This window comes from Protopterus annectens, chromosome 14.part0, assembly GCF_019279795.1.
Source record: "Protopterus annectens isolate FY-2018-M chromosome 14.part0, PAN1.0, whole genome shotgun sequence".
NCBI classification, from domain to species: Eukaryota; Metazoa; Chordata; order Ceratodontiformes; family Protopteridae; genus Protopterus; species Protopterus annectens.
Genome location: NC_056748.1, coordinates 419,128,305 through 419,156,158, shown reverse-complemented (window position 1 = coordinate 419,156,158; position 27,854 = coordinate 419,128,305). Strand labels below are relative to the sequence as shown.

At 40.1% G+C, this 27,854-nt stretch overlaps 1 protein-coding gene across 1 annotated transcript in view; it reads left to right on the top strand.

The window, feature by feature from the left end:
• The window catches only part of EDRF1 (erythroid differentiation regulatory factor 1), a 1,512,804-nt gene that overhangs the window by 807,986 nt on the left and 676,964 nt on the right, over positions 1-27,854 (top strand). The window contains exon 15 of the mRNA XM_044055563.1: positions 22,092-22,310. Coding sequence (XP_043911498.1) covers positions 22,092-22,310 — 219 coding nt within the window. The remainder of the gene's footprint in view (positions 1-22,091; positions 22,311-27,854) is intronic.

Below are 27,854 nucleotides of genomic sequence, written 5' to 3'. Positions count from 1 at the left end.
AAGAGTTTCTGAATTACAAGAATTATGTCAATCCTCCAATTTTTATTTTTTCTAACAAGGGTGTCACTGTTTATACCATAGACCGCCCTGTAACAAACCTCTGTCATTCTGAAACATGGTTGTATTTCTTACCTATTTTAACAAATGTGAATATTTGCTGCATTGTATAGTTGTCCACTGTAGCTCAGATTTTCCATGGAGAATACCAAATCCTGAAGGAAAGATTCACAGTTGTCTGTGTTCTTTCCTCAAAAGAGAATTGGTTCTAAAGTCATTCTCTCCAAATGTTTGACAGGTATATTAAATTCTTCTGCAAAAAAAAAAAAAAAACACAAATATTTGACTTCTGTACCTAGATCTCACTCGCCCAGGACAGCGGCTGCCTCTCAGCATTTTTCATAATGTATTCTTAGACTATATTAGTGCAGCAGCTGCATTCTTAACTGAAAAATTTTGCCTGATACTACAGACTGGAAGTGATATCTAGATGTAGGTCTTTCTTCTGTGCCACAGTTATCAGACGTTTGTTTCCCATGAGGGTGACCGCCCAGGAAGATGAGATTGGGTTTCTTTCTAACTGTTGACAAGGATGGATTTTTCTCATACCAGACAGAAAATTTATGAAGTTACTGTAGTGTTAGAGCTGGATGAGCAGCTCCATCCTCCTCAACATTCTTACCTTCCTTCTCCCCTATTCTCTTGGTGATACTGGCTAAGATTTTCATTTTTATTCAGTTTTGGAGTGATTGGCTGCCCCAAAATGTGCTGGATAGATTAGATAGGAAAACAAGAAGGATACTTCATGCTCACTAAATTATTTATAAATATCATTGCATGCCAAGATTATATATTCTCCATTCCAAAGGAGGGATGAGCCTTCTTGAAATTGATTATATGTATAGATCTGCAATCGTGGGACTGCACACATATCTGCTGACCTCACAAGACCCAAGCACAGTGAAAGTTTTGAAACATGAGGAGAATAAATTTAAGACAGCATCCCTACTTAATCTAGTAGATGCATATCGGCATCAAGCAGGAATGGAAATCAAACCAGAAGTAGGTAAACATCAGGCAGCAACTGAATGTGCCAAAAATGAAAGAATATAAGGTGAAGTATAGTTAATATAATATACAATATATACGTATTACACTGAAGGACTGTAAAGTGCAATATACAAACTGTGCAATAATTCAGTCTATTCCTAAATATGCTGCTATTGTTTCAGTTTTACTTTGACAATATTACCTTCATATTGTTACTTGTCTTCCTTGTCTCCTGTTCTGGGATGGGTGTGGGTCACTGCTGTCCTACTTGACTTACAAATGGCTACTTATTAAAGTTCCACTGTGATATTTTAGTAATTTTTCTCTGTCTATATGTGCAACTGTTTCCTGCATTGAGATGGAAGCATTGCAATTTTGTTCAGCTACACTGCTGTGTAGTTCTGAATGACAATAAAGTTTTCTTTGACTTTTGACTTTAACTTTTGAAGGACCAGATGAGAAGGCAAGAAATGTGGAAAATGCATAAATATAGTTGCAAGTATAGAAAACTTCTGGAAGAACCTCATGTTGCTTAGGAATAAATGCAGGAATGATTGAGGAGAGGCAAATTCAAACCAAGAGATGAAATGTTAATATTAGTGGCCCAGGATACTGGGCTATGTTCACACTGGTTTACAAAGTCCATTGAACATGTGGGAGAAAGACAAATGTTGGTTTTCTAAAACCGAATTGGAAACAGTTGCACACCTCATTGCTGGTTGTGACATACTAATGGCAAACGGACTGTATACTGAAAGGCATAATAATGTTGTAAGACTGTTGCACTGGGATTGTGCAAACATTATGGTTTTGAAATGGCCGAAAAACACTGGAAACATGAGCCACAGAGCATCACAGAAAATGATGGTCTACATCAGATGGGTCACCCATTACCAGTAGTTCAAAAGATAGACGCTAGAAAACTGGATATAGTGGTCCATGAAAAGAAGAAAAAAGTAACATTCATTATTGAAATCGCTACACCCAGTGACTACAGTGTCTTGCGTACAGAGAGAGACAAAGTCATAATATATCAGGATTTGCAAGCAGAAACAAGAGCAATGTGGAAGAAAGATACCCAGACAGTTCCAATAGTAGTAGGAGCAACAGGTCTTATTAAGAAGAATCTACAGTCATATTTAGACATGTTGCCAATACATGTAACCCCGTACAAATTACAGAAGGATTCATTACTGGGCACATTGCGGTGCTGTGAAGAGCACTTCTGGCTGACATCAAAGATTGAAACAATACTAATTTCATGAACTTTAATCGTACTTTTATTTAGGAATGGGGTTGATTCCTGTCATGGTATTAGAAACCCAAAAGACTTCTAGAAATTAAAAAAAAAAGAAGAGAGAGAGAAATAGTGCAGAATCCTCAAGACAGAAATATTCCTGCAGTGGGGTTAGGCCAGGCTTAGGGGGAGGATGCCCCCCTTTTGCAGAAGGTAGTAGTAGTCCACAAAAAAAAACACAAAAATTGGCAAAACAAAAAACAGCCATAAACATGATAGAGTGGACTACTGAGGATAAGAAAGAACTTGTATATTGTTGCTATTATGCAAGAAGCCCAGCATTTCATGACAGAGGATATACAAAAAGATTGAGAGAAATTAGAGAAAAGAAAAATACTTGAATGAGAAAAACTGTCAAAAGCTTGAAATGCAAATTTTTGTTCATTAATACAACAGATTCATGAAAAACATTACATAGACCAAGAAACCTTGGGCCATTTGAAAAAAGAAATGTCTGAGGAAATGCAAACATGTAAAGAACAATGTCTAGACATTTTTGAAAGTTATAAAAAAGAAACATGGACATGGGAAGGAGAGAGATCTGATATGGTGCAATATTTATGCAAAGGAGAAAGCCAAATCAAAGGCACCCAGACATGAAAAAATTCATAGTACAAAAATAAGCTCATAAAGGGGGAAGTAGAACAAAACATTAAAGTAGAAGCTAAAAAAATAGAAGTTGAAGTTATGGGATACCAGAGAAGTGAAGGGATTTAGTGTAGAAAGTCTAACACCGGTTATGTCACAGCATGATACAACAATGAGTTCCCCAAGAAAGGAGAAACAGCAGGAGTGGGACACATCTGAGGAAAAATATGGACATGGGAAAGAAAAAGAAATTCAATATGGTACAATATTTATGCAAAGGAGAAAGCAAAACTAATTAATACAAAAAAGCAGTACCAAAGATATTTGAAGAGAAATACAGGCAAAGACATCCGGATATGGAAAATTTTACAGCACGAAAATAAGAAAACAAAGGGGGTAAGTAGAAAAGAGGATTAGTAATGCTGAAGTTATGGATTTAGTGTAGAAATTCTAACTCTGATAACATCACAGTATGAGAAAACAATGAGTCCCCAAATGGAGAAACCAGTGGAGTGGGGGCAGCATCTGATCAGTTCCCATATGAAGATGCTTTGGAGCCTTCAGTAGGAAACCAGTGCAGACATTCAGTTGGAGTTGCACAATAAGGGAAGGAACAAGAAACTGTGGCAGCTCTGATTCAGTCTGTGTTGTGGAGTGATAGGCCAGTAAATTCCCATATGAAAGAGCAATGGCTGACACAAGGTGAAGATGAATTGAATGTGGCACAGGAAGATGTTCTGGGACTTTTCTGAAGAATGCCCACAGGAAACAGACAAAAAATGTGCCCCTAGTTTAGAAAAAAATGATTTAAGGGAAGAGTTGCTTCATTTAGTAGGGATGGATATACATATTAAGATCAATGAAAGAAATAGACTACAGAAAGTCAGTAAAACCCAAAGTGTTAGAAATTTGATAAAACAAATGAACACAGTAGTCAAGACTGTTCGTAAAAATTAATGTGATATAATAGAAGTAAATAGAGTGTATTACTGTGCAGCTAAATTAATAAGAGATAATGTCTTACCCCAAAAACACAGGGTAATAAGGGAAAGGAAGGGGAGAAATCAAGTGCCATCATAGCATTATCGAATAGAGAAAACTGTTAAAGCAATTAAGACGTGAAATTGTTGCTTTTAGAAGAAAATAGGAGGAATAGGTGTACAAAAATAGACATGATAGAAGTAATGTGCAGTATCAGAACAGACCAGGATCTGTTGTACACTACTAAATACTAAAGACAGTACAGGCAAAAAGAACTTAGAAGATACGCAGATACATATAAATGAAAAGTACAAAATAAGCAATTTATTGATGACCCAAGAAAGTTTTATAGAGAATTCGGAAACAAGGCAAAAGAAATAAACCTCACCAAAAAAAAGAGGAATTAGAAATAGACACATTTTGGAGAAACATCAATGAAGATCCTGTGAAGCATAACAAAGATGCTGCATGGATAGAAGAAGTAAAAGGAAGAATAAGAAGTTAAAATGTACAAGATATGAAATGTGATGAAATAATGGCCAGAGAAATTGAAACAAATTTAAGAAAAGCTCCTAATTGGAAAACCTCAGGCATAGATGCAGTACCTAGCTTCTGACTAAAAGTATTAAATATATTTGCATGCAGCTTTAGTCATGAGTAAGATGTATTTATATGCACACCCTTAATAGATGCCAACCTGTTCAGCAACAGGAAAAATTATATTCCTCCTCAAGGGTGAACTTGTAAGATGTCTTAAAAACTGTAGACCAATAACTTGCCTTCTGACACTGTATAAAACTATATACTGGAATTGATGCTGACAGAGCTTATAGTCATGTAGAAGAAAACTCAATCATAGCAGTAGAAAAAAGGGTAACAAAAGAAAGTCCTACGGAGCAAAAGAGCATTTGTTGTTAAAGTCATAATGGAGAATTGTCAAAAAGAGAAGGATCCAAGTATGGCATAGCTAGACTAGAAAAAAAAAACATTTGACAGCATCCTACATTCATGGATAAGAGTGCTTTCAAATGTCTAAGATACACCCTGCATTGATTGATTACATTACAGTGGTCATGAAACTGGCAAACCATTTTGCAGCTAAGCCATGATAAAGGACAAATTATTATCTCAGGGATAGAAATTCAAAGGGATGTAATCCAGGGTGACTGTATCACCACTGCTCTATTGTCTTGCCCTTAACCCGTTAAGCTGCCTGTTTAACATATTTAGATCATTGTTGTTTTCTGGGACCAAAGTGTAACTAAGTGTAAGGACTTATCTTTTTGTGGATGATTTGAAACTGTATAGTTCATCAGATGAGGAACTGAAAGCGCAATCTCAAGTGGTTAAAACTTTCTTAGATGGCACAAGTATGTAATTTGGTCTTGATAAATGTGCAAAAGCAACCTTTAGAGCAGAAAAGCTACAGCACCAAGAAAATATCAGTGTGGGACAAGAATGTGATATAAAGGAACTTGAGAAGGAGGTAGTGCATAGGTATTTGGGAACTGATGAAGGATCAACAATGAAACATGAACAAATGCAAATTAAATTTAGTAGGAATATTTTAGAAAACTAAAATTAATACTGAAAACAGTCCTGACATCTAACAACAACATCCAGGCTCTTCCTGTTCTAACTTAGTGTTGGCGTGATTGACTGACCCCAAAAGGTATTGGATCAGTTAGAAAGGAAGACAAGAAAAGGTTTCATGCTTAGCAAATGATTTATAAAAATCAGTGTATACCAAAATTAAATATTCCCCATTAGGTTCATAGGTTGGTACTGGGCTATCTGCCCCAAGGCATATATTAGCCCAGCCACGTTGTGCGGTATTCACCGCCCCTTTAGTAATTCCCTAGACCCTTGTACTAGCAGCTAGTACCCTTGGCCCCTATCTAGTAGTGCTGTTGGTGTGATCTCAGTGAGGGGCTCTGTCTTATGTAGATCGGGACCCTGTTCCATAGTAAGGGAAGTCTCTGCGAAGGGAATCTATCCCTCCAGCATGTTCTATCCATTGTTGTGTTGAAGTTTATATCCCTAGAGCAGCTTGATTAGATTTGGTTTTGCTAAGATGGAGCATGTTCAACAATTCTGGGTTGGACATGGCTCTGTACGTTAGACAGAGATCGCCTCTGAGAAAGCGGTATGCAACAGAGAACAGTCTTAGCTTTTTCAATCGTGCTGCATAGGGCAACTGTTTGAGGCCAGTAATCCTCTTGGTTAGGTACCTCTGTGGTCTCTCCAGCTGCTGGAGATGTCTAGCCAGGTACATTCCAATTGGTGCATTGTACTCAATAATGGGTCTGATGAGGGAAGAGTAGAGGGGCACCATTACATCCTTAAATCTTGATGTGAACCCTTTCGTGATCAGATGGGTCACATAGAAGGATTTTCTAACCACTTTGGCAAAGTGGTTATCAAAGGAAAGCTGACTATCTCTACTTGGGTCCCTAAATCCCTTATTTCTTCTTCAGATTTCAGGGGATTACCTCCTATGTTGTAGTTTGCGGGTACTCTGTTTTTTCCAAAGGGGATTACTATGCATTTTTTTGCATTTAGCTTGAGACCATGGCTTTGACACAATGCATCAGTCTCATTTAGGCCCTTCTGGAGGATCTCCATGTTGGCCAGAGACTCTGTTATAGCACCCAGTTTGCAGTCGTCCGCAAACTTAGTCAGCCACAGCCCTTCCGTGCTTGCCCTTACTTCTGAGAAGTATATGCCAAACAGGAGGGGCCCCAGGACAGAGCCCTGAGGCACACCACTCTTTACTGGTCTGGATTCAGACATAGATACCGCTGCTCTTACTTTATGGGATCTGTCTGAGAGCCAGTTTGCGATTCATCTTGTGAAGTAAGGGTTTATGCCCAGGCTGGTGAGCTTATCAATAATACCTGAATGGGGAATGGTGGCAAATGCTTTAGCAAGGTCAAGGTAAGCCGTGTGTCCCTCCTTTCCCTTATCTATAGCCTGAGTAACTGTCTCAAAGAAATCCACCAGGTTCAGGAGGCATGATCTGCCATTCTAAAGGATATATTGCCTTCTCAAAATGGATTACATGTATAGATCTGTATTCATAGGACTGCATACATATCTGCTGACCTCACAAGATCGATCCAAACACAGTGAAAATTTTAAAACATGATGAGAACAAGTCTAAGATGACTTCCCTGCTTAGTTTAACAGAAGCATATCAGTGTCAAGCGTGCATGGAAATCAAACCAGAAATAGACAAAAATCAGGCAGCAACTGAAAGTGCAAAAAACAGTGATTACAGTGTCTTATGCACAGAGAGACAGAAAGTCTTAAAATACCAGGATTTGCAGGGAGAAATAAGGACAGTGTGGAAGAAAGGTAACCAGATAGTTCCAATAGCAGTAGAAGCAATGGGTCTCATGAAAAAGAATTTACAGTCATATTTAGGTATGTTAGCGATATGTGTAATTCCATTTGAATTGCAGAAGGAGTCAATTCTGGGCACATTGTGGGTGCTGTGAAGAGCACTCCCCCCCCCCCCTTTTTTTTTTAAACCATAGGCAATTGTACATTTATGTAAATGAAAACAAACCATATTAGTAGCAAACATTATACATCACATACCACTTTGAAATAATTGTAGTTGCAAACATTTACATCACTTGTAATCTATCCAGTCGTTGTCAGTCAAACATTACATAGCTCATTCAAATCCTGCCTTCTCTTAAACCTTGTTCCTCCTCTGCATGTATTGTTCCCATAGTTCCCATTTTTCCTATGTAATTTGCTCCTACCCTTTTCTAAAGATCCCAATTCCAGTTATTTTATCTGTTACTATATTCATTGGTACTTTGACTAACATCAAAGACTGAAGCAATATTAATTTCATGGACTTTAATCATACTTTGACTAAGCAATGGGGCCTCTTCCTATCATGGTATTAGAAACCCCAAAGACTTGGAGAAATTAAGACAGAAGGTACAGCAAACCTACTGGCTGACAAATTTAGCTCCAACATTAATTCCCCTCTTCCATTCAACCTTTCATCAAGAAATACCATCAAATACAATCCCCTCTACTATTACTAGGAAGCTCTTTCCAAGGCCAAGAACACTGCATCAATGGACCCAGACAGTATCACAGGATGCCTTCTTTATAACATGAAACATGATCTCAAGAGGTTAAGTATAAACCCTTATGTCATCTGGCGTATAGCAAGCTGGCTCACTGACAGGACCCAGGAAGTTAGAACTGGGGAGTCCATTTCTACAGAGAGGCCAGTTACAAGCGGAGTCTGGTGGGAATCAATCCTGGAACCCCTCCTTTTCAGCATTTACTTCTCTGAAATCAAGGCCAATGTCAATGGCCTCTGGCTGACTAAATTTGCAGATGATTGTAAATTAGGTGCAGTCATAGAATACCCCTTCCCCTACCATCGCAAATGTTCTCCACAGACAAGTAACTGTTGTCAGAGCCATGAACTAAAACTAAATGCCAAGAAATGCATAATAGTACTTTTTGGGATGTTATCCACCCTGGTAACTGTCATTAACAACACCCCCCCAAAGACTTGATCCCAGTAGTCAGCGACTTGGGGACACACGCAGACAATAATATAGCCTTTGACCATCATGTGTTTACAGTACTGAGAAAATCATTCTATGCTGCCCAACTTATAAATGAAGGTTTGGCATCTAGGTCCAAGGAAGTCATTGTTCCACTGTATTTGGCACTCATCAGACCTATCACTGAGTGCATTGCCCCCTTTGGTATGTACCCAACTGGGCACATCTAACAGTTGGAATGTCCACAGCATTTCCTCACTAAAAGAATACAGGTCATACGTAACATGTCCTGTGCAAGAATGCCTCTAAGCCCTATCCCTGTATTCTGTCTCCTACAGGCTGTTCGGTGGAGATGTACAAGCCCCTGCTTACACTTTAAGGGTCAGAGAATTTGTCAGAGATTTGCAATGCATGGTAGGCTTATAAAAGCCCTTGTGGCCGTTAGCCTAGTAAACACATATGAACACATATGAATACAGCAATAGTTTCCTGCACTTATGTGCTCTTCCTAAACTGACTGTGGTCCAGAGCTCTTACCTGGTTGAAGACTCTGCTAACACAAATAATGAATTCTTGTGCTTGTTTGCTGCTGCTCCACTGGTTGAGGTCCAGTAGAAATGAAGTTAGTGTAAGAGACAGAGTTTGCCCTTGCCAGCACACTAACAGAGGTGCACTGAAAGAAGAAAGAGAATAAAAAAACAGCAGAATTGCTTAAAAAAATGGGCAGGCATTTGAGAACCCAAATGGTACCCCTTTGTGATGTCAGCTGTCTGTCCAGGATGAGCTTGAGACCTCGCTTTAAAAAAAGTAAGTTTTATTTTTATTTTCTGCAGTATTATTAGCAGGAGAAGCACATATGTTGTGGTTTGCTGCATAAATGCTGCAGAAAACACAAAGGTAACTGTGTGAGCTTCTTATTACAGACAGTATATTTTTTTGAAAGTATGAAGATACACAACCCTGTGACTTTCAATAACACAGAAAAAGGCATATAAATGACAGAACTCCCTATGAGGCTGTAGGCATGGTGGAGAAACTTCATTTTTAGATAGTGGGCACTCTAGGCACCTAAAGAGGAGTAATGACACTCTCACTAAAGTAAGTTAAGACATCCTTGCAGAAAGTAAAGCAATTGTTAAAACAGTTACCTGAATTATTATTCTTGTTTACATAATTGATTTATTGGGGAGGTTAACTCATTACCACCTATGTGGTTTGGAATGTCACACCTCTAGCAGCCTGCACTCATCTTGCATTCCAGAGCATTTTCTGAAAAATAAACTTAAAAAAGAATAAGATGAACAAATGTAGGTAGTTTTTGAACAGTAGTTCATAGATTAGTACAAAGCTAACTGCCCTTGGGAGCCATTTTAAGCCTAGCCAATTATCTCTTGTGAGACTCAAACCCTGGACCTTGTGTTTGCAAGGCAAACACCTTAACCATTAGGCCACCCTCCAAACTGCCTATTAATAAAAGGTATTCAGACTGTACAAATAGTATTCTTTTCAGTTCAGTAGTTGGTGCATGTATAGTCTTTTCCATAAATACTGTAATATATTATAATGCACTTCAAACCCAAATTATATTTTTGTAAACTTTCACAAACAAATTTTTGTATATTGAAAACTTTACAACCTATACATATATTGCTAGAACAGTTTTGTCAACCAGACGTAAAGTTTCACATAACAGCAAACAATTCCTCTATACGTGCAGGTTTATGGAGATATTTACAGAAGTGTGAAAGCATATGCTTAATTGTATAATTTGCAAAACAAATCATGCCGAATGATGCAAGAATGTCTTAACTTACTTTAGTGAGAGTGTCATTACTCCAATGTGAGGTGTTGCGAGCTATGTCAGGAGAAGTAGGGCAGTGGATGTGTAACATATGCCAGCTGGAATTTTTTAAATAATTGTATGTCATTTGTATATCAAACTGATTTGTACAGATGCTTGTGTTGAAAATATATATTTGTAGAGCTGCTTGTTTTAAAAATGTACCATCAGTGTGCCCTGCTGGACAAAAAAAAGAAATACACATTTATTATTTTAACTGTTTAAATGTATATGTTTGAGCAGACTATACTGGAAGAGAAGGGATCTCAATCTACCTAACTTTGAAAATAGTTTGAAAGTAAATTACCTGGTTTAGGCCGCAAAGGTTGTATCTTACAGTTCTCAGTGCAGTCAGAGACCACAAGTCTGTACTAGGAAGCTGTCTGCTTTGTTTTTGGGGTGAACTAATTGCTACTCTGGAAGGGTGGATGTTTGACATTTTTATGACTTCCAGGAGCTGCAGCAGCAGATCTCAGCAAGGCTCTCTGTGTCTGTATTATTGACACATGTATATGCTAAATCCTGACAGCTTCTAGCCAAGGGGGTTAGCATGGGAACCATAAGTCAGATGGCCAGATGTGTGTGATGTCATTCTGTAATCCATCATTAAAATTATATTTTAATGCTAGGTGAGACTGAAGTCTCATGGCAGTCTGTTCTTGGATCCTAACAAAGAAGGACCCCTCACCTACTTCATCTTGCCTTGCTCTAGTTGGTGACCAGGGAATAGTAATTCTTTAGATCAGTCAGGAAAATATAGTGAGATTAGTTAAGTGCTGTTTTTCCTGTATCTGTGTGAATCTATTTGTCTGTGTTATTTTAATATTTCCTGTTATTGAAGCTATGGTGTTTAGTGTAAATAGATATTTAGTATTTTCATGTTCTTTTATTCATTATTATTAAATATATTTAAACTTTTCATTGTGGGTGGTCTTTAGAGAACATTTTAACCTTTGAGAGTACTTGTACTTATTTGGTGACCCTGGGTCACTCCTGAAAGCCTTACTGCATTGGCCAAAACACTACCATTTCTGTTGCTATTAATTTCACTCAGTATAACTGGGTATCCTTGTAAGAGCCTTAGAGAAGCTGGCTTTGGAGTGTCTGGTGGCAGTAAACTACCTTATAGTCTGGGCTGAAGGAGGCATAGCTAGTAAATCTATGCTAGCCTTCCCAGGTGTGTGCGTATGCATGCAAATCAAATTTCAGAATGTGCGTCAGCTGCTTGGAACAGGGATGTAGAGCACTGGTTTCACAGAGACAGTGGTGGAAGACTTGGCTTGAACACTTGTCTGAAGACTCAACTCTACAGTTCATTTATTGTCATGCAGCAGTTTGTAAGTTACTCTTTTTTGAAGGGTTATGTACATGTGGAAATATCTTATTTTCATAATTACTACAAAACTAGCAATATTTCAAGTATAGTGTGATGTAAACCAACATTGACAAGTGAGTTCACCAGTCTTCCACAGTGGTGTTTCACACTATACATTGTAGCTCAAGAACATGTAGGTCTCTCAATTATGAAAATACACTTGAAAATATAAATAAGTGGCAAACACAGATTAATTTCTCCACTGCTGGACATCCTAGACTAACAATCTTAGTGCCATTTTATTAATAACTCCTTACCCTTTCTAATACTGCCTGTTAAAGAAGCCAGACCTCCAGAAATTTCTGGATGGCACAAGGTGGCATGGGTGTAAACTGGAAGTATACAAAAAAAGGCTTGAGTGAGTTAGAGGGTCTGAAATCTATTTTAAAAATGTCCTTACCCGTACACTTTCAGCATAACAATGAATTTCTCTTGTGTGGAATAAGAGGGGACCTCTTCATATAGCTGTATAATGCTCAACTTGCAGTTAGTTGGCAAAGCACAGTCAAAAGTCAGAATTAGATATCCAGTGGCTGTAGTCACACTGTTTACTTGTATTTATTCATGGAAATTTGGGCTAACTTATGAACTAGAGATGTGGATGTTCCAAAAATGCAGGTACTCCATGGAATCCATGTATTATATATGTAAGCAACTGTACTATAATGTTGAATGGGGAGGGAGACCTTCTCTCCTTAAATGATTAAATCCTGGGTCCATGGGCAATACAAAGTTGGTTTAAAAATGACAGTTTTGTGGTATGGAATCATCTTTACTTGACTTTTTCTGTTCCTAAGAAGACAGCTGCCCTCATTAAAACCCTCATTGCAGTTGACTAATATTCTGACAAGTATCACAAAGCAAATTCCTCCATGAGCTCTCTTGTCTAGCATAGGTTCCAAAGGACATAGCATCCTTCCTCTTTTCACCTGATAGTCTCCAGAGCTTTGGACAGAGTGAAAAGATAAGAGTAATGTCCTTGCATGATCACTGTTGCAGTAATATTAATTGATGAGATATCCTGCCAAAGATAGCCATGTGTTCTGACAGCATACCAAACCCAGGCATTCTCCCCTGTTGGTGTACATGTGATGCATCACCTTAACCCAATGAAGCCAGGCGTACATAGGGGAAGTACGGACACAAATTATCTCGGATCTTTCTTGCTGTTAGCCAGGTACTGAACTGTCATTTCAGCTTATGTCTGTCAGCCATATGATTTGTACCTATTCTGCTGGGGGCCCTCTTCTTTTCTGTGTTTTTGTGCTTCTGTTTTTTAACATCTCACTGAACGGAGGGCAGGATGACTGTAGGAGGCCAATTCCTCACTGAGATCACCATACTAAGTGTCTGTTTTGTTTGGGTGCTGAGCATGATTATAGGAATTGTTCTTTCAGGCTTAAGACTTTGAGTAGTCATCTGTCATCTTTGTCTGAGTCCTTGACTGCTGATGTCCCTTCGATGTTGAAGATGAAGTCAAAGAAATTCGGGGTAAGCTTTTCTGCTGTTGTTAGACCCTGACATCACCATTCTGTCTGATGAGACCCCAGACCATCCAGCTACTGATAGTCCTTCCTCTGTTGTGAACCATTTGGAGGCAGATGTGGCACAGCTGTCTAGCATGTTTGTCATATCCTACCATTCATCTGCTTTGGCCGAGAAGGAGGAACTGCAACTTGTAATTTCATAGGGACCAGCCAGTTTGCCTTAAATTTTAGATAGGGAAGTTGTTCCTGTTTCTTTGATTGAGGTACACAGGGCTTAGAGCCTGCTTGTTTACTGCAGGCAGATGTCACAGTTAAGTTGAAGCAGCAGTCTAAACATACAGTTTCTCCTCAGTCTTCCAGGAATCCTCAGAACAAATGGCAGGATTTTATCCAGGGCCATTTCAAGACTGTTCTGTCTTTAAAGCTGATTTCTTTCTTGCTCCTGCTGTTACTATGCTTTCTTCTTTTTCCTCCCTCAAAATGCAAAGGGAGAAATCTGAGAAATAAGAGGAATCCATTTCTGATGGAGATTACTCCTTAGCTTATTCTTTAAAAATTCATTCTCCTGTGACCTATACTTCAGGTGATGAAGTTAGTTTATCTCCAGATTCCCCTTTTGAAGAAACTCTTTTGGGATCACCCTTGTCAAGATGATGCATCATTTTCAGTGTGAAGATTGTCAGTTGCCCAATATCCTGAGGAGGTATTATGCTGTGTTAGAAATGGGTGTGCATAAGCCTTCAACCATTCCTCCTATTTTAGAAATGTTGATGGGTACTGTTTCTGTTGCTTCCCAAAATTCTGAGTCTCAGCTTCATGCCTCTAAAAAACTTGACTGGTTCTACAAGGTGCTGGATTTTGAAAAGTTCTAAGAAACCTACCTCTGATCCATATGCAATTACTCTTTCCATTGAAAAGTCATCCAAACTTGTCCCTTCATCTAATGTTTTACCTACAGATAAAAACAAGCATAGCCATTGATAGAAATAGCAAGAATATTTATACTTCTGCCACTTTAACTTTTACATCCAGTAATTACCAGACCCATATGAACAGATAGATTGTTTTGTTTTTTTTGGATTATCTGGGTAAGGTGATATCAGATTTTGATGACTTAAGTTATGTCTACTGTATTATCTCTTCTTAACTCTGCTTCTCAAGCTGTTTGGCATTCTATTAAGTGCAGTTATAATGGTGCAGATGCCTGTTCCAGTGCAGATGCCACTTGTTCAATTCTTTACAGGTTTTCTTGCCTTAGACTTCAGTCTTTATTGGAGGATGTCATAGCTAAGCTGCTTCACTGTCCTTTGGATAGGTAACATCTTTTTGGATCTGTGGCTGCAGAACTTTCCAAACATTGCAGGAAAGTGATAAGGTCATGCAGGATCTTAAATCTTTTTTCTTTCATTTTTTCTTTTCTTTCTTTCTCCTCTTCCTAAATTTCAGAGAAATTACTCATCCAATGTTGGTCCCTTACTTTGTAATGATCAAAAGTGTTCTGAAAAAGGTAAAAGACCTACTATATGATGGTTTCATGATTCGTCTCTGCAGAGTTCCAAGGGTTCAAACCCTTCCTTTCCAGACAAATCATCCTCCTTATGACTATCTGCCTTCTCTTCCCAACCCATCCCACCTTGGCCTTTCTCACTTCCCTTTATCTCAGAATCTGTCCTTTTACCCGCCAGTTTGACATTCAATAATTTCAGACAAACATGTTCTGTCTGTTAAGGAAATCACAAAATGTCTTGGAATGCCTCCCTCTGGGTTTCCTCTGCTACCCTACCCCCACCCAAAGCCAGATTCATCTCATTCTGTCTCTTATTTGAAGCTTCTTCAGTCAGGAGATGATAGAGTTGGTGCCTCCACGTTTAGAGATGACAGGTTTTTATTCAAGAATGTTTTTGGTTCCCAAAAAGCAGGAAAAGCACTCAGAAGACCACGACGGCAATAAAAACGATTTATTACAGACAAATGCTTTCACATAGTACACCTACGCTTTCTCAAGTCCTTAATACAAAATAGCGTAGCATTTCACATTTTATACAGGTTAAATGTACTAAAAATCAATTGAAACTATTAAAATCACATTATTAAATCATTAATCCATCATTTAATTTACTTAAGGGTGGTGGTCAATCGTTTTTATTGCAGTGGTGGTCATAAATCGTTTTTATTGCCGTGTTGGTCTTCTGAGTTCTTTTCCTGCTACTTTGTATTTTGTTCTTAGAAGATATTCAGGTCTGTGCTGGTGTTTTTTTGTTTTTTTTCTCAAAAAGAAGGGCACCTGGAGACCTGTTTTGGATCTTTTTTTTTCCCACATCTTTCTTAAAATTTCATGTTTCAAGATGTTGAGTCCTTGTTTTGTTTCTCTAAATTCAGTATATTCATTAAAATATTAAAATCAATTACAAGAAATTCTGTAGAACTCCACACATCTGTGTATATCTCTCAATAATTCTACTATCCTTTAGTTCCACTGATGGGATGCATTCTAGATCTTCACACATCATTATGCATCTTAATTCTGAAAGCCTCGTCCAAAGTGTAAACTCTCTGTCAAACTGCTTAAGAATGTACATATTTGTTGTGACTGTCTTAAGGACAATGCTACTGTCTCTTGGTTACCTCTGCTATTTATGTAAAAACTAAATTAGACTTCATGGAGTGTTGGATGAAGGGGTTAGTTGTACCTACTTGTTTACATTGGATTTAAAAGATTGCTACCTTCATATTCCTTTTCTTCTGCAATACAGGAAATTCTTACAGATTGTCTCCCTTCATATCACTTTCAATTTTCTCCTTTACCCTTTGGTCTTTCTGCTGCCCCAAGGGTATTCATAAAGTGTCTAGTTCCTGTTATTACTTTGTGTAGACTTCAAGCAGCTGAAATCTTTCCTTATCTAGACAATTTTCTCATTCAAGCTTACCAAATAATTTTTTCTGACTTATTTACAATTTGTTATGGATCTTCTGGGCAATCTGGGGTTTACTGTGCACCTAAACACGTCTTGCTTTATCCCATCCTAGAATCAGATTTCCTAGGATGCAGAATCAACACACTCTCAATGACAGTTTTTCTTCTAGCATACAAGTTTCTTTTTTTGGTAGATTACTTTCAGATCCTTCTTCCCTTGGCTGTGACCTCTGTAAGAATCTCAGAGCCTTAGGATATATGGCATTGATGATTCTTGTGATACCTTATGCCAGACCCCGATTAAAGAAGATTCAATGGTATCTGAAGCAGTCTGGACAACATTTCCATCTGTTAACTTTCCATATTCCTTTCCTACTATTCATCAAGAAGAAAAATGCATGTGTTAACCAGATTTCACTCCGTAAAAGAGTGCCCTTTCTGGTTACTTCCCCCCTTGCCAGGAGTTTTCACAGGTGCCTCTGATCTGGTGTAGGGGTGCTTGTTCCAGGAATATCAAAGTCCAGGGGGTATAATCTGTAAAGGAAAGACAGGACCAAATAAACATAAGGGAGCCTTTCAGTCCATTACATTATCTCTGGACAGCAGGTCCTCTTTAGATCTACAAAGACAACACACTTTTGCAGCACATCAACAAGCAGGGAGCCACCAAATCTTGTCATGTCTGCAGGTAGGCTTTGATAGATTGGAGGTAGACATCCAACAGAAAATATTTCTCCAGGCTCTGTAATACCCTCTGGGGAAAAAACATGGTAGCAGATCCCGTGCAGATGCTCACATATGGATGTTAAAATAGAGTGCTCATCTTGGATGTTGTCTGCTGCTGGGGTACACTCCTTAGGTAGATCTTTTTGCCTCTGAATTCAAACAAAATAGCTCATGCTGTTTTGTTGTAGACTACCATGCCCTTGGGCTTGGAGAATGGGGACCATGACCTTACCATGGAAAAGGAGGTCCTTTTATGCTTTCCCTCCACTTCCTTTGATTCCCAAAGTCCTTGTAAAGACCAAAACTTTTGTTGGTGACATTGGTTCCCAATTCTCTCTTATTTGGCCATAGGCAATCATCAGACGTTATCTCACAGGATGGACTTTGTTACACAGAACAAAGGCTGTTTAATTCACCCCTATTTACAGACTCTTGATGATAGAATTTTAATTCCTTTTTTGCAAGCCTTGAAATTGCACAAGGGTTTGCAGACAGCTGGAAAAAAAATGCAGGGAAATCTTACACCTCCAAAGAGAGAAGATTTACTTTTTGGTGCTGAAGAAATAATCAGAATCCTGATCAACATGTTATTCCTAATATTCTGGCTTATTATGCGAGTTGCTGAGTGCTAGGCCTTCATTCTGTTTTATTAAAGTATATCTGCCATTTCTGCTTGTTTACCTCTAGATCCACCACTTTCTTCTCAATTTGAGGTCAAATCGTTTTTGAAGGGCATCTTACATATCAGGCCACCAAGAAGGGCTAACCTTCCTCCTTTAGACTTGATGCATGTCCTGGAAAAAGTGTTGATGGTGGCTTTGACTTCTGCTAAATGGATGTCAGAGTTGCAAGCCTTGATGGTGATTTCTCCCTTTCTCATTTTTCACTAAACTAAGCCTTCTTTTATGCCTAAGGTTGTTGTTGAGCTCTACTTGAATCAGACCATTAGCTTGCCTACCCTTTTCCCTTCCCTTCAAAATAATTGGAAGAGGATTCTGCATTCCCCTTGATACGCATAAGCAGCTCAGGTTTTGCTTGGGCAAAATCAAGTCAATCAGGAAGCTGGATCAACTTTTTGTTTCTTTCTGTACAAAACCTTGAGTGCTCCTGTTTCTAAACAAATTATATTAATTGAATATTCAAGGCTATCTATCTATGTTGTTTCTTTCATGGTAAGCAATTTCTAGCTCCATTTAAAGCACTTTCCCTAGAGCTGCCACTTCCTCATGGGCTTTCTTCAAGGGTATGGATTCTAGATCTATTTTTGAAGCGGCTACTTGGTCTAATATTCACACCTTTACAAAACATTACAGGATTGATTGTTTCCCTAGTACTAGAGCAAGTGTTGCTAAGTATTTTGGACTGTAATCCTGTTTAGGTTTCCTGCTGCCTGTCCTCTTAGACAGCTTAGGGAATCTCTTGTCAGTTAATAGTACTGCAACAGTGATTGCGGAGGGACATAGTACAGTTGTGCAAGAACCTACCATAACAGTAGATGTCCAACTGATCACTGTTGCAGGATTAAATCCCTCCCTCCTTCCTTTTCCTTCCTTTTCTACTTTTGTTGTTGGGCCAAGATGAGTTCCCTATTTTTCCATCTCTTCTTTGACTTGTACATATGTAAATCAGTTGCCTCTACTTCTGCTTCACTTACTTGACTGGGGCAAGACAGCGCTGAGATAATTCTTAGCTGAATGTCCCTTATATACAGCTGACATTTTGAATTGAGATTGTACAACTTAAGGAGGAAGGGGAGGGTACCCAGGCTCGGGTATGCTGACTAGACATGCATATGTCCTTGGCAGATGCTTTCACAGGGAGAAGTCCCTTGAGATATTCCATTGTTGACTGGGCTACATGAGGCCAAGCCATAATCTGCTGGGGCCTCCCACTTGAACATTTTGGACTGATTTAGAACTGGTTGAAGATATGTAACTCTGAGTTCAGGCAGGATCCATTGCTGAGGCTGGGGAGTTAGTGCATTGACCCAGCTCTCAACAAGTGCTAGAAATACATGTGCAAAAGTTCAATCATATAACCCCCTTTACAGGATATCTGCAGAAATTTTGTCATAGTCCTGCCTTCACTGCACAACCATAAGTGGGACCTTGTCTGCCTGAACCTCAAGAAGTTACTCTTTCCTGTCCTACTGTTGGAGTGGGTTGTAGCAAAAATAGTCATCCTGGCAGCAGGTTAAGTATGAGATTCCACTTGTTCCCACAACCCCTATTGCTATGTGACGTGTGGTGGGAACCATTGAACTTTATTCATTCCTCTGTATTCTTTCTCCTGGTTGTCCCTGTGTAAGTGCCCTTGGATGATGCTATCATCCCACTCTTGGAGCCAGTCTGGGAAGTTGTCATTTTGGAAGCCTAATGGCACCTTTCCTTTTCTCTCTGGGTCTCTAGTTGGTATATTGCCCTCCCGCCAAAGCATACTGAAACCACACCTTGTGCATGCATCCCCAGGCCAACTTCTAGATGGCCTTCTTGCCCATGTGAGTCTGTCACTTCCTCAAGTCCAATGAAAAGAGTAGCCTACAAAAGGTGCTGGTAAGCAGAAAGTCCTCCACCTCTGTCAGTTTTGAGCTTAGGGGTACTCAGCTGTTCTATGCACCTGTCCAGGTTCCAACCCATTCTTCTGCATGTTTTGCTAAGAAACTGAAGTCACTTGGTAATCTCAGGATGTCTGTTTGATCCCCCCATCCATGATGACCCTGTTGGGATTACATTTTGTTCACTGTCCATTGGATATAGTGGATGCACTGACTCTGGTGAGCAGCATGGTGCCTGTGGAGATTAGCTCAGATTAGATAATCCTTGGTCATGGAAAAAACTTGGGTAATACCTGTTGATTCTCTTTTTGATAAGATGGTGGTTTTCTGTCAGGGATTATAGTCCTTAAGGGTTGTCTTAATGGTTATGAAGTTCTCTTCAGGTTCCTGGGATCCTGTTCCCCACACCCTTTGTATCTACTTTTCCAGGAGATGGAGGAGGATCCTTAGGAATGCTCATTATTGGGAGCACCTTTTCCTGATTTGTCCCTCTTTATAAGTTTGGTCCTGCATTGAGTCGGGCCTTCTCTCACTTTTGCTTGTGCTTGATAGGGTGTGTTGGAAAGAACAGGCTCCACTACTGGTTCCTTGGAGAAGGAGAGAGTTTTTGGGGGGAGGGGTATTGGAGAGGGTCCCCTGTGGACTGTTGCTCAGGTTATCACTGCCGTTGCTCTTTGTTTCTTGTGTTGGTAGGGCTAATGAAGTTTTGGAACTTGATGAGCCTGCCCCTTTTAGGTGCTGGTCCAGTTGAGTGGGTTTCCCACCTCTCCATTGCAGAGTATTTGATATGGATGTCTTAGACTAATTCTTAGTCAGCATCCCTCAGTGATCTCCCCCTTTTTCATGGCTCTTCTTCTTTGCAGCCCACTCTACTGTCATGTTAACAGTGGTATCCCTGCAGAGCACTGCCTTCTGGGTAAAAAGCAGGGATTCTCTGCTTTCTGTACCATCTGCCTTGCCTTCACTCCTTCCCCCCTTTGAAGAGGTGGTACTCATCCAGGTCCCCTGGAAAGTGGGATTACTGGATCTTGTGTAGCCTTTCAAACATAGCACCCAGCCCGTCCTTCAGTGGTGCCAGAGTTTTTATGGCTCACATGTCCCACTTCTAGTCATTAATTGTGGACAAGCTGTGAAATAATGGCGTATCTTCCTTGTTCTGCTATCAGTGAAGTTCTGAAAAAGGTCTATTTTGATTTCTTTGACAATAGAACAATCCACTCTGTTTTTGATTGTGCTAATGGGGCCTTTTTTGAATATGCCTTTGTCAAATGGGGCTGCTCTGGTTGGTCCTTTCCAATCTTAGGTCCTCTTTGGATTAACTTCCTAGAACCCAATTGAAGACTTTCAGAAGTGAATATGGGCACTGTCCACCACATAGTGCCTTGTGACTGTCCCTCCACCATCCTGTTCCTTATATAGGCCTATACAGTTTTCCCAGAAAGCCTGTCATAGAATGTGGAATACCTCAAGCATTAGGCACTGTTATCTTTCCTGTCTTCACCTGCTGAGTCTCCTAGAAGGACGACTGAGTAATCACATCAGTTACATTGAAGATTTTCCCACAGGATCGCACATGGGAGGCCAGTTCTCTTATCCTGTATGGGCTTAGATAAATATCTCCACAGGTCACTGGTTTCTATGTATACTCACAGATGGATAGCCATATATGAGTAATTAGGACTTCACCCAGAAAAAAACTTTTCCCAGGTAACAGATGGTCTCCACATAGGTACTGTAACAGGATAAGACTCTACCAAGAGGTAAAGGAAGCCTGTCTTCTTCCTTCATTGAAAAACAAAAGTTTCTGCTACCACCTTTTTCTTGTTCTTAAGGGGAATGGACACGTTTCCTGTCCTGGACCTTAGCAGCTTCAGCAATTACATCTGGTATGTACAGTTTAGTATGGTGATTCTCAAGTGGGTCATTCCACTGCCTTTGGCATATTATTACTTGGGACACCCGAGAGGAATTCCCTTTGATCCATTCTGTATGGGATTCCATTTCATCATAGATTATTACTTTGGTCTGTTTAAATCTTTCTGTGTTGTGTTTGTGCATTTTGTTTCTTGTCTTGCAAGTTGTGTAGTTGGAGTGGTTGAAGTCAAACTTAGAAGCACATGTGCCTCACTCCTCCTTGTTTGACATGTGATATCATGGCATGTACCAGAAGGAGGCCACACTTCCCTGAGCATGGGAAAATAAAAACACTTTTGCTGAATTTACAGTAAAAGCAGATGTTGTCCCAGTTATTGTTCTCTAATGAAAACTGTCTTGCAGATCAGCTTGATAAGGTGAGGTATTTCCAATTATTTATTAAAAACTTTATATTGTGGTATTCGGTGCCTCCACTGAATCATGCATCACATCTGATGGTGAATGTTATTTTTCTCTCTTGTCCCAGTTATTTAACATTTTCAAATGTCTTTTTAATTTCAAATTTTGTGGTGTGTATGTTTGTGCCCACATGCCCCTAAAATGTACGCATATTAAGGGTTAGATGCTCATTTTACTTTAGAATTTAACAGTGCTTAAAACAGATGATGTCTTGCCTACTTACTAGATGTCCTGTTTCTGTAGTTATTTTTCAGGTGAATTTTCTGACAATTTACAGCACTATAGTTCAGTAATTCATTTGCTATCCAGTAACTTCATAATTAAGTGATAGCATGAGTTTTGATGAAGCACCTTCTATAATTTCTCCTTGATGGTTTTCAACTATATTGTTTTTGCATTCACAGCTTTCGGATGGGCTACAGATTTATCAACAGACTTGGAATACCAACTTTCTCTTAGCTGCAGGTGTTATGAAGCAGCTCATGAGCTCATCCTCCATGGGGAGCTGAAAGCTCAAAATGCAGACCATTACATGCGGGTGCTGAAAAGACTTGGTAATATAAGGAATGAAATTGGAGTATTCTACATGAATAAGGCAGCTACTGTGCAGACAGAAAGAGCAGGTGAGTTCACAGTGTAAAACTGTTGTGTGTGGCAAAATAAAAATACCCATTAAAACACAATAGTGAAGTTGATTTACAAAGGAATATCTGACATAAGCAAGTTGAACAAGTGTGAGTTTTATATATCCATACATTGCAGCTGTGATTTTTTTTTTTAATACTGCTGTTTTATAAGAGTTAAGTTAAGCCACACAATTATACACTGGGGCTTTCATTGGTCTGTCTAAAACGGTCACTGTTTAGCTCCAGGTCATGCACTAAGTATCACACACCTGAGTGTGCTTCTGAAGTAAAATGACATACCTTAAGTTAATTGCAAGATGTACCTCAAGCTGGACTTGCCTTCAGCTATCATACAAGACCAAGTCCTAAAAACAGTATCAAAAGCTAAAAATACAACTTCAGTGGATCCTGTCAATATCCCTGAATACATCTCAAATAGCATGAAGCACAATTTTGCCACCTCACTAACAGCACTTTTCAACCTCAGCCTCCATACAGGCTTTGTACCAGGTGAATGGGAACAGCTACAGTCATTCCCCTTCATAAGAGAGGGGACGTTCCTCAGACTTAGAAGTCTGACCAGCCTCATATACAAAACCATGGAAAGACTTATGAACTAATCAATAAGGACTTAGGGTGCCTCCAAACACCTGTACCTGAATCAGTTTGGATTTGTCAAGGGCAGGTCATGTGTACTCAACCTGGTGGACTTTTTTTGAAAAGATCACCAAAACAGTGGATCGAGGTTAAACAGTACATACTGCATACCTTGACCTGGTCAAAGCCATGAGATAAAGGTTTTAAAAAAAGTGTGTTTCTTAAAGATATCATTGTATTGCAACTATGTGGCCATATCTTTAAATCCCCATATTTTTAATATTTTAAAGTATGAGTGGTAGCGTATCTCTCCTTTGTCCACTCTGCCTGATTTGTTACATCACCTGTTCATTCTGTAGAGTGGTTATATCTATTGTGTGCACCTGAAAACAGTGATACTAATTTACAAATAAGGTGCAACTAGAAATGGTTACAATGCAGATATGAAATTGGCTGTTGTAAAACACCCTGTATGATGAGTGTGGATCAAAAATAAAATAATTTAGTATTTGTTGAGCTGCTCTTTTTGTGAATAGGAGTGCATTTGAAGTGTGAACTAAAATGGGAATACTTGCTAGACTACTTTGCAGCATATGCCTAGGGTATTTGAAAATAATGGGTTTGGAAAACCTAACCAGGATGCATGTTTTAAGGTCAGTCCAGTACATGTTTCACATTAATGTCATTCTTGATGCTAGCCAGTATTAGTCCCTCATAAAATCATGTGAATTTCACAATGTGTTTTAATACAGAAAAATGAAAGCACAAAAGGAACTTTTATACTGATGTAAGTTCTAGCACAAAAAAAATCTTGGAGCTGTGTAATATACCCTTTCCCTCAGTTTAAGCAGCTGTGGATTGTGATGAAATTCTCCCTTAGATTGTAGGATGGAATCTGATACAAACTGTAGCATATAAAGCACCTATGAGCATTGTATCAGACCCCAACCCCCACCTAACTCAAACAGCTATACACACAGCATTGACGTTCTTGCAGTTTTTGGGACAGAAGATTAACACACAAGGGTCTGATTTAATGTGGTCCAAATTATAACAAAAATCATTATGGAGCATTAGATTCCACACACCTCCAGCTCAAGTAGCTATGCACATTAGTGAAGATCTGCAGTCGTTTCTGGTCCTCTGATACTAAAAATGTGCCTGGAGCAGTATGCCCCCCTCCCCAATCAACAGCTATAAACGGTATTGGAGATGTTCATCGTGTTTCACTGTTGCAGTCATTACTCTTGGGTTATCCTGCTGGCAGGCTACCCGCAGTCGGCCTGAATTCCAAAGTCTTGGTCCGGCATCGGTTGCTGTCGCCTCTTCCCTGACATCAGTGCGTCAGGGGTATAAAAGATGCAGCTGACGCCATTTTCTTCAGTCTTTCTTGCCGCGCGGTGCCCGAAGCAAAAGCAGTTCGCAAGTGCCTGTCTGCCGACTCCTGAGAGTTTCAAAATCGAATTTCAGATCCACAGTCTTCATTAAAGCTAAGTACCCCATTGGGGAAACTTTTTTCTTGCTCCAGACCGATGTCAGAAAAAGTTAACAATTGTATTTCTTGTGGGAAGCAAATACCTCATAAGGATTTTCATTCTTACTGTATTCCTTGCCTAGGCCCTGATCACGACGTTGCAAGCTGTCGGTTTTGTGCTATATTTAACCAACGCTCTATTAAGCGTCTGTACGATTTTGCCTTTCATTACTTTGGCCGAAGGTTTAATTATATAATGCCGTCGGAACAGCCGACGACCGGAGTTTACAAAAAGCGCAAGGAAAAGGACAGGCATCCGAGGTCCAAAACTGACAAGGCCCCCACTAGGCCAGTCGCCGGTTCTCAGTGAGGTGCTTTCGCAGCCCCTGACGCCCGCTACCTCAGAGCCACAGGCAGCTACCAACTCCCACATGGATCTGACTAGGCCTCTGGATACTCAAGGTATTGGACCCTCGGAAACTATTCCCTCAGATGGGGTCCGGAGCCGCTGAGCACTCATCGGCTTCTAAGGGTGTTTTCAGACCTATGCAATTATATGTCAAGCCTACCTCAACTTCAAAGACTAAAACAGCTCTAAAGACAAAGAAACAAGTACAGCATTCTCCTGGACAGACTTCCATGCCTAAGAAACAGATGCTTAAAATGGCCGAAGACCTAATTACTTTGATCAGGGGTTCCCATCCCCCCTCCTGATAAGAGGCCTAGGCAAGAGACAGAATACGACTCCTCAGATCAGGTTTCAATTTCCTCTGACTCCTCTTCTGAACAGGGATACTCTTTTCCTCCCTATGAGGATTCTGAGGCTGAAGAATCTATTCCTTCAGCATCTCCTCCTGAGCATTATTCTTTTGGGGAAACCCTGCATACCATGAGGGAGCATTTTCACTGGGAGAGCCATGATTATTCACAATCTAAGAAAAGGCTCAGAGATTTTCTTTTACTACCTCAGCACAGACCTCTTGCTATTCCACCTGTTCTAGACATTGTAGATGTATTTTCAGAGTCCGGCCCATCTCCTGACTCTTTACCCCATGCACCTGCCAAGCCAGACAGATACTACAGGGTTCCAGACTCTCATAAATTTCTATATAAAAACCCTGCTGCTGACCCAGAAACTATATCTCAGGGTCCCAAAGGGGTCAAAGCATCCACTGCAAAAAACCCTGTCCCCTCTGATAGGGATTCTAGGGCATTGGACAGATGGGGGAAAAAAGTTTACACTTCTGCTACCTTGGTTGTAAGGGCTTTAAATTGTCAGTTTCACATGCTTAAATATCAGCAATATTTAATGTCACTGCTTAAACAGAAAATGTTGACAAATTCTAAATGTTCTGATAACAAGGAAATGCAGGATTTATTGCATGCAGCTGAACAAGTGGGAAAGTGTACTTTGCAATGTGGTTTTGATTCACTGGAGGCCTCATGCAGGGCCGCAGTTACGGGTTCTGTCATTAGAAGGCATGCTTGGTTAAAGGAACAGAATTTGCCTGTTCATGATAAAGCAAAATTACGGGATGCTCCATTACAGCATGATAATTTGGTGTTAAAGCAGAAGAGGTGTTGAAGAAAATGGAGGATACAGCGAAATCCATGCAGACAGTTAAGGATTTCCTACAGGTACAGCCACCCAGATTTAGCAGGAACTGGCCTACAAAGAATTGGTCCTTTCCAGTATCAGATAGACCACAAAGAGGCAGATACAGATGCCCTAGAGGCAGATCCCAGCCCCAAGGCTCATACAGGCCTAAACAATGGGGTGCTTCTACCTCCAGAAGCGGAAAGGACAAATCCCAACCATACAGGAAACGGTCCCAATGACTTTCCTCTGCCAGAACCAAACACTTATCTTTTGGCAGCCCCCTTAGGGGGAAAACTAGCACTTTTTTCACCAAATTGGCACATGATTATTCAGGACAAATGGGTCTTGAACATAGTGTCTCAGGGCTTACAGGTTCCACTTTCACACCCTATCAAAAGCAAAAGGTATGCCAGACCTGCCACGCAATCAATGGGCAGAGGCATAAAAGCAAGTTTCATCCCTCATGGACATGAGGGCCATTCAGCAAGTACCACAACAAGAGCAGGGACAAGGATTTTACTCGAAACTTTTCCTGGTGCCCAGAAAGGACAAAGCCTGGCGACCAACACTGGACCTGTCTATTCTAAACACATTTCTGGACGTTCCAAAATTCAAAATGTTGACTCTGCAGCAGCTACTGCCCATGCTGGGCAAGAAGGCTTGGCTTGTTACTTTGGACCTAAAAGAGGCATACCTGCATGTCCCAATCGGACAGTCTTGCAGAAGATACCTCAGATTCATAGCTGAAATGCACTTCCAATTCTCTGCACTGCCCTTTGGCTTATCTACTGCGCCCAGGGTCTTCACCAAATGCCTGGCACCAGTAATTGCATTTTGCAGACAGAGGAATACAAATATATCTTACTTGGATGACTGCCTTATTCAAGCAGAGAACAAAGACATTCTACTACAGCATCTGGCGTTTGTAAAAAGATTACTAATTTGCCTAGGGTACACAGTAAACGAAAAGAAATCAAAACTAGTACCCTCTCAAGAGATAATATTCCTGGGTGCAAGCTTAAATACAACTGCCCAGATGGCTTATCTCACGTCAGACAAAGATAACTGACTTCTTACTTCAAAATGTTGGCAACAAAGACCCAGTTATCTGCAAGAAAAATTCTGCAGGCTTTGGGCTTCATGGCATCCTGCATACTGCTAATTCCATATGCCAGACTGCATGTGAGGAAACTACAATGGTACCTAAAAAGTGTTTGGACTCAACATTGCCACAGCTTGGAAACATTAATTACCCTCATTCCCTGCCTGCAACAGGAGTTTCGATGGTGGGCACAGGCCTGTCACCACAACAAGGGACAGCCATTCACTTTACCCACAGCCAGGCAGACACTAACAACAACAAAAATGGAGAAAAACTAAGGGTAATACTGCTCAATGCCAGAAGTCTAAACCTCAAGATGCATGCCCTCGAAGCCCTCCTCAGTATGGAGAACATCGATGTCTGTGCTGTGACTGAAACCTGGTTCAAGGCTCCTGAGAGCACCCCAGCACTACCAGGTTATACCTCATATCATGCATTCTGGCCCCAAAATCCGGACCGAACCACAAAAGGAGGGGGAGTATCCATATTCATAAAGGATACCCACACCTCCAGGTTAGTGGCAACACACGAAGCATCGGAGACCATCCAGGTGCAATTAACCATAGGTAAAACTGCCCTACAGTTTGTAGCATGCTACAGACCACCCTCTCAAACTCAGGAAACCCACACAGCCTTCCTGAAGACACTGGAGAGTATGAATGTCTCTCCAAACACCATCATATTGGGTGACTTCAACTACCCAAACATAGGTTCATACTAGGCTATTTGCCCGAGGGCATTTATAAGCCTAGCCAGAGTGTGTGTGGC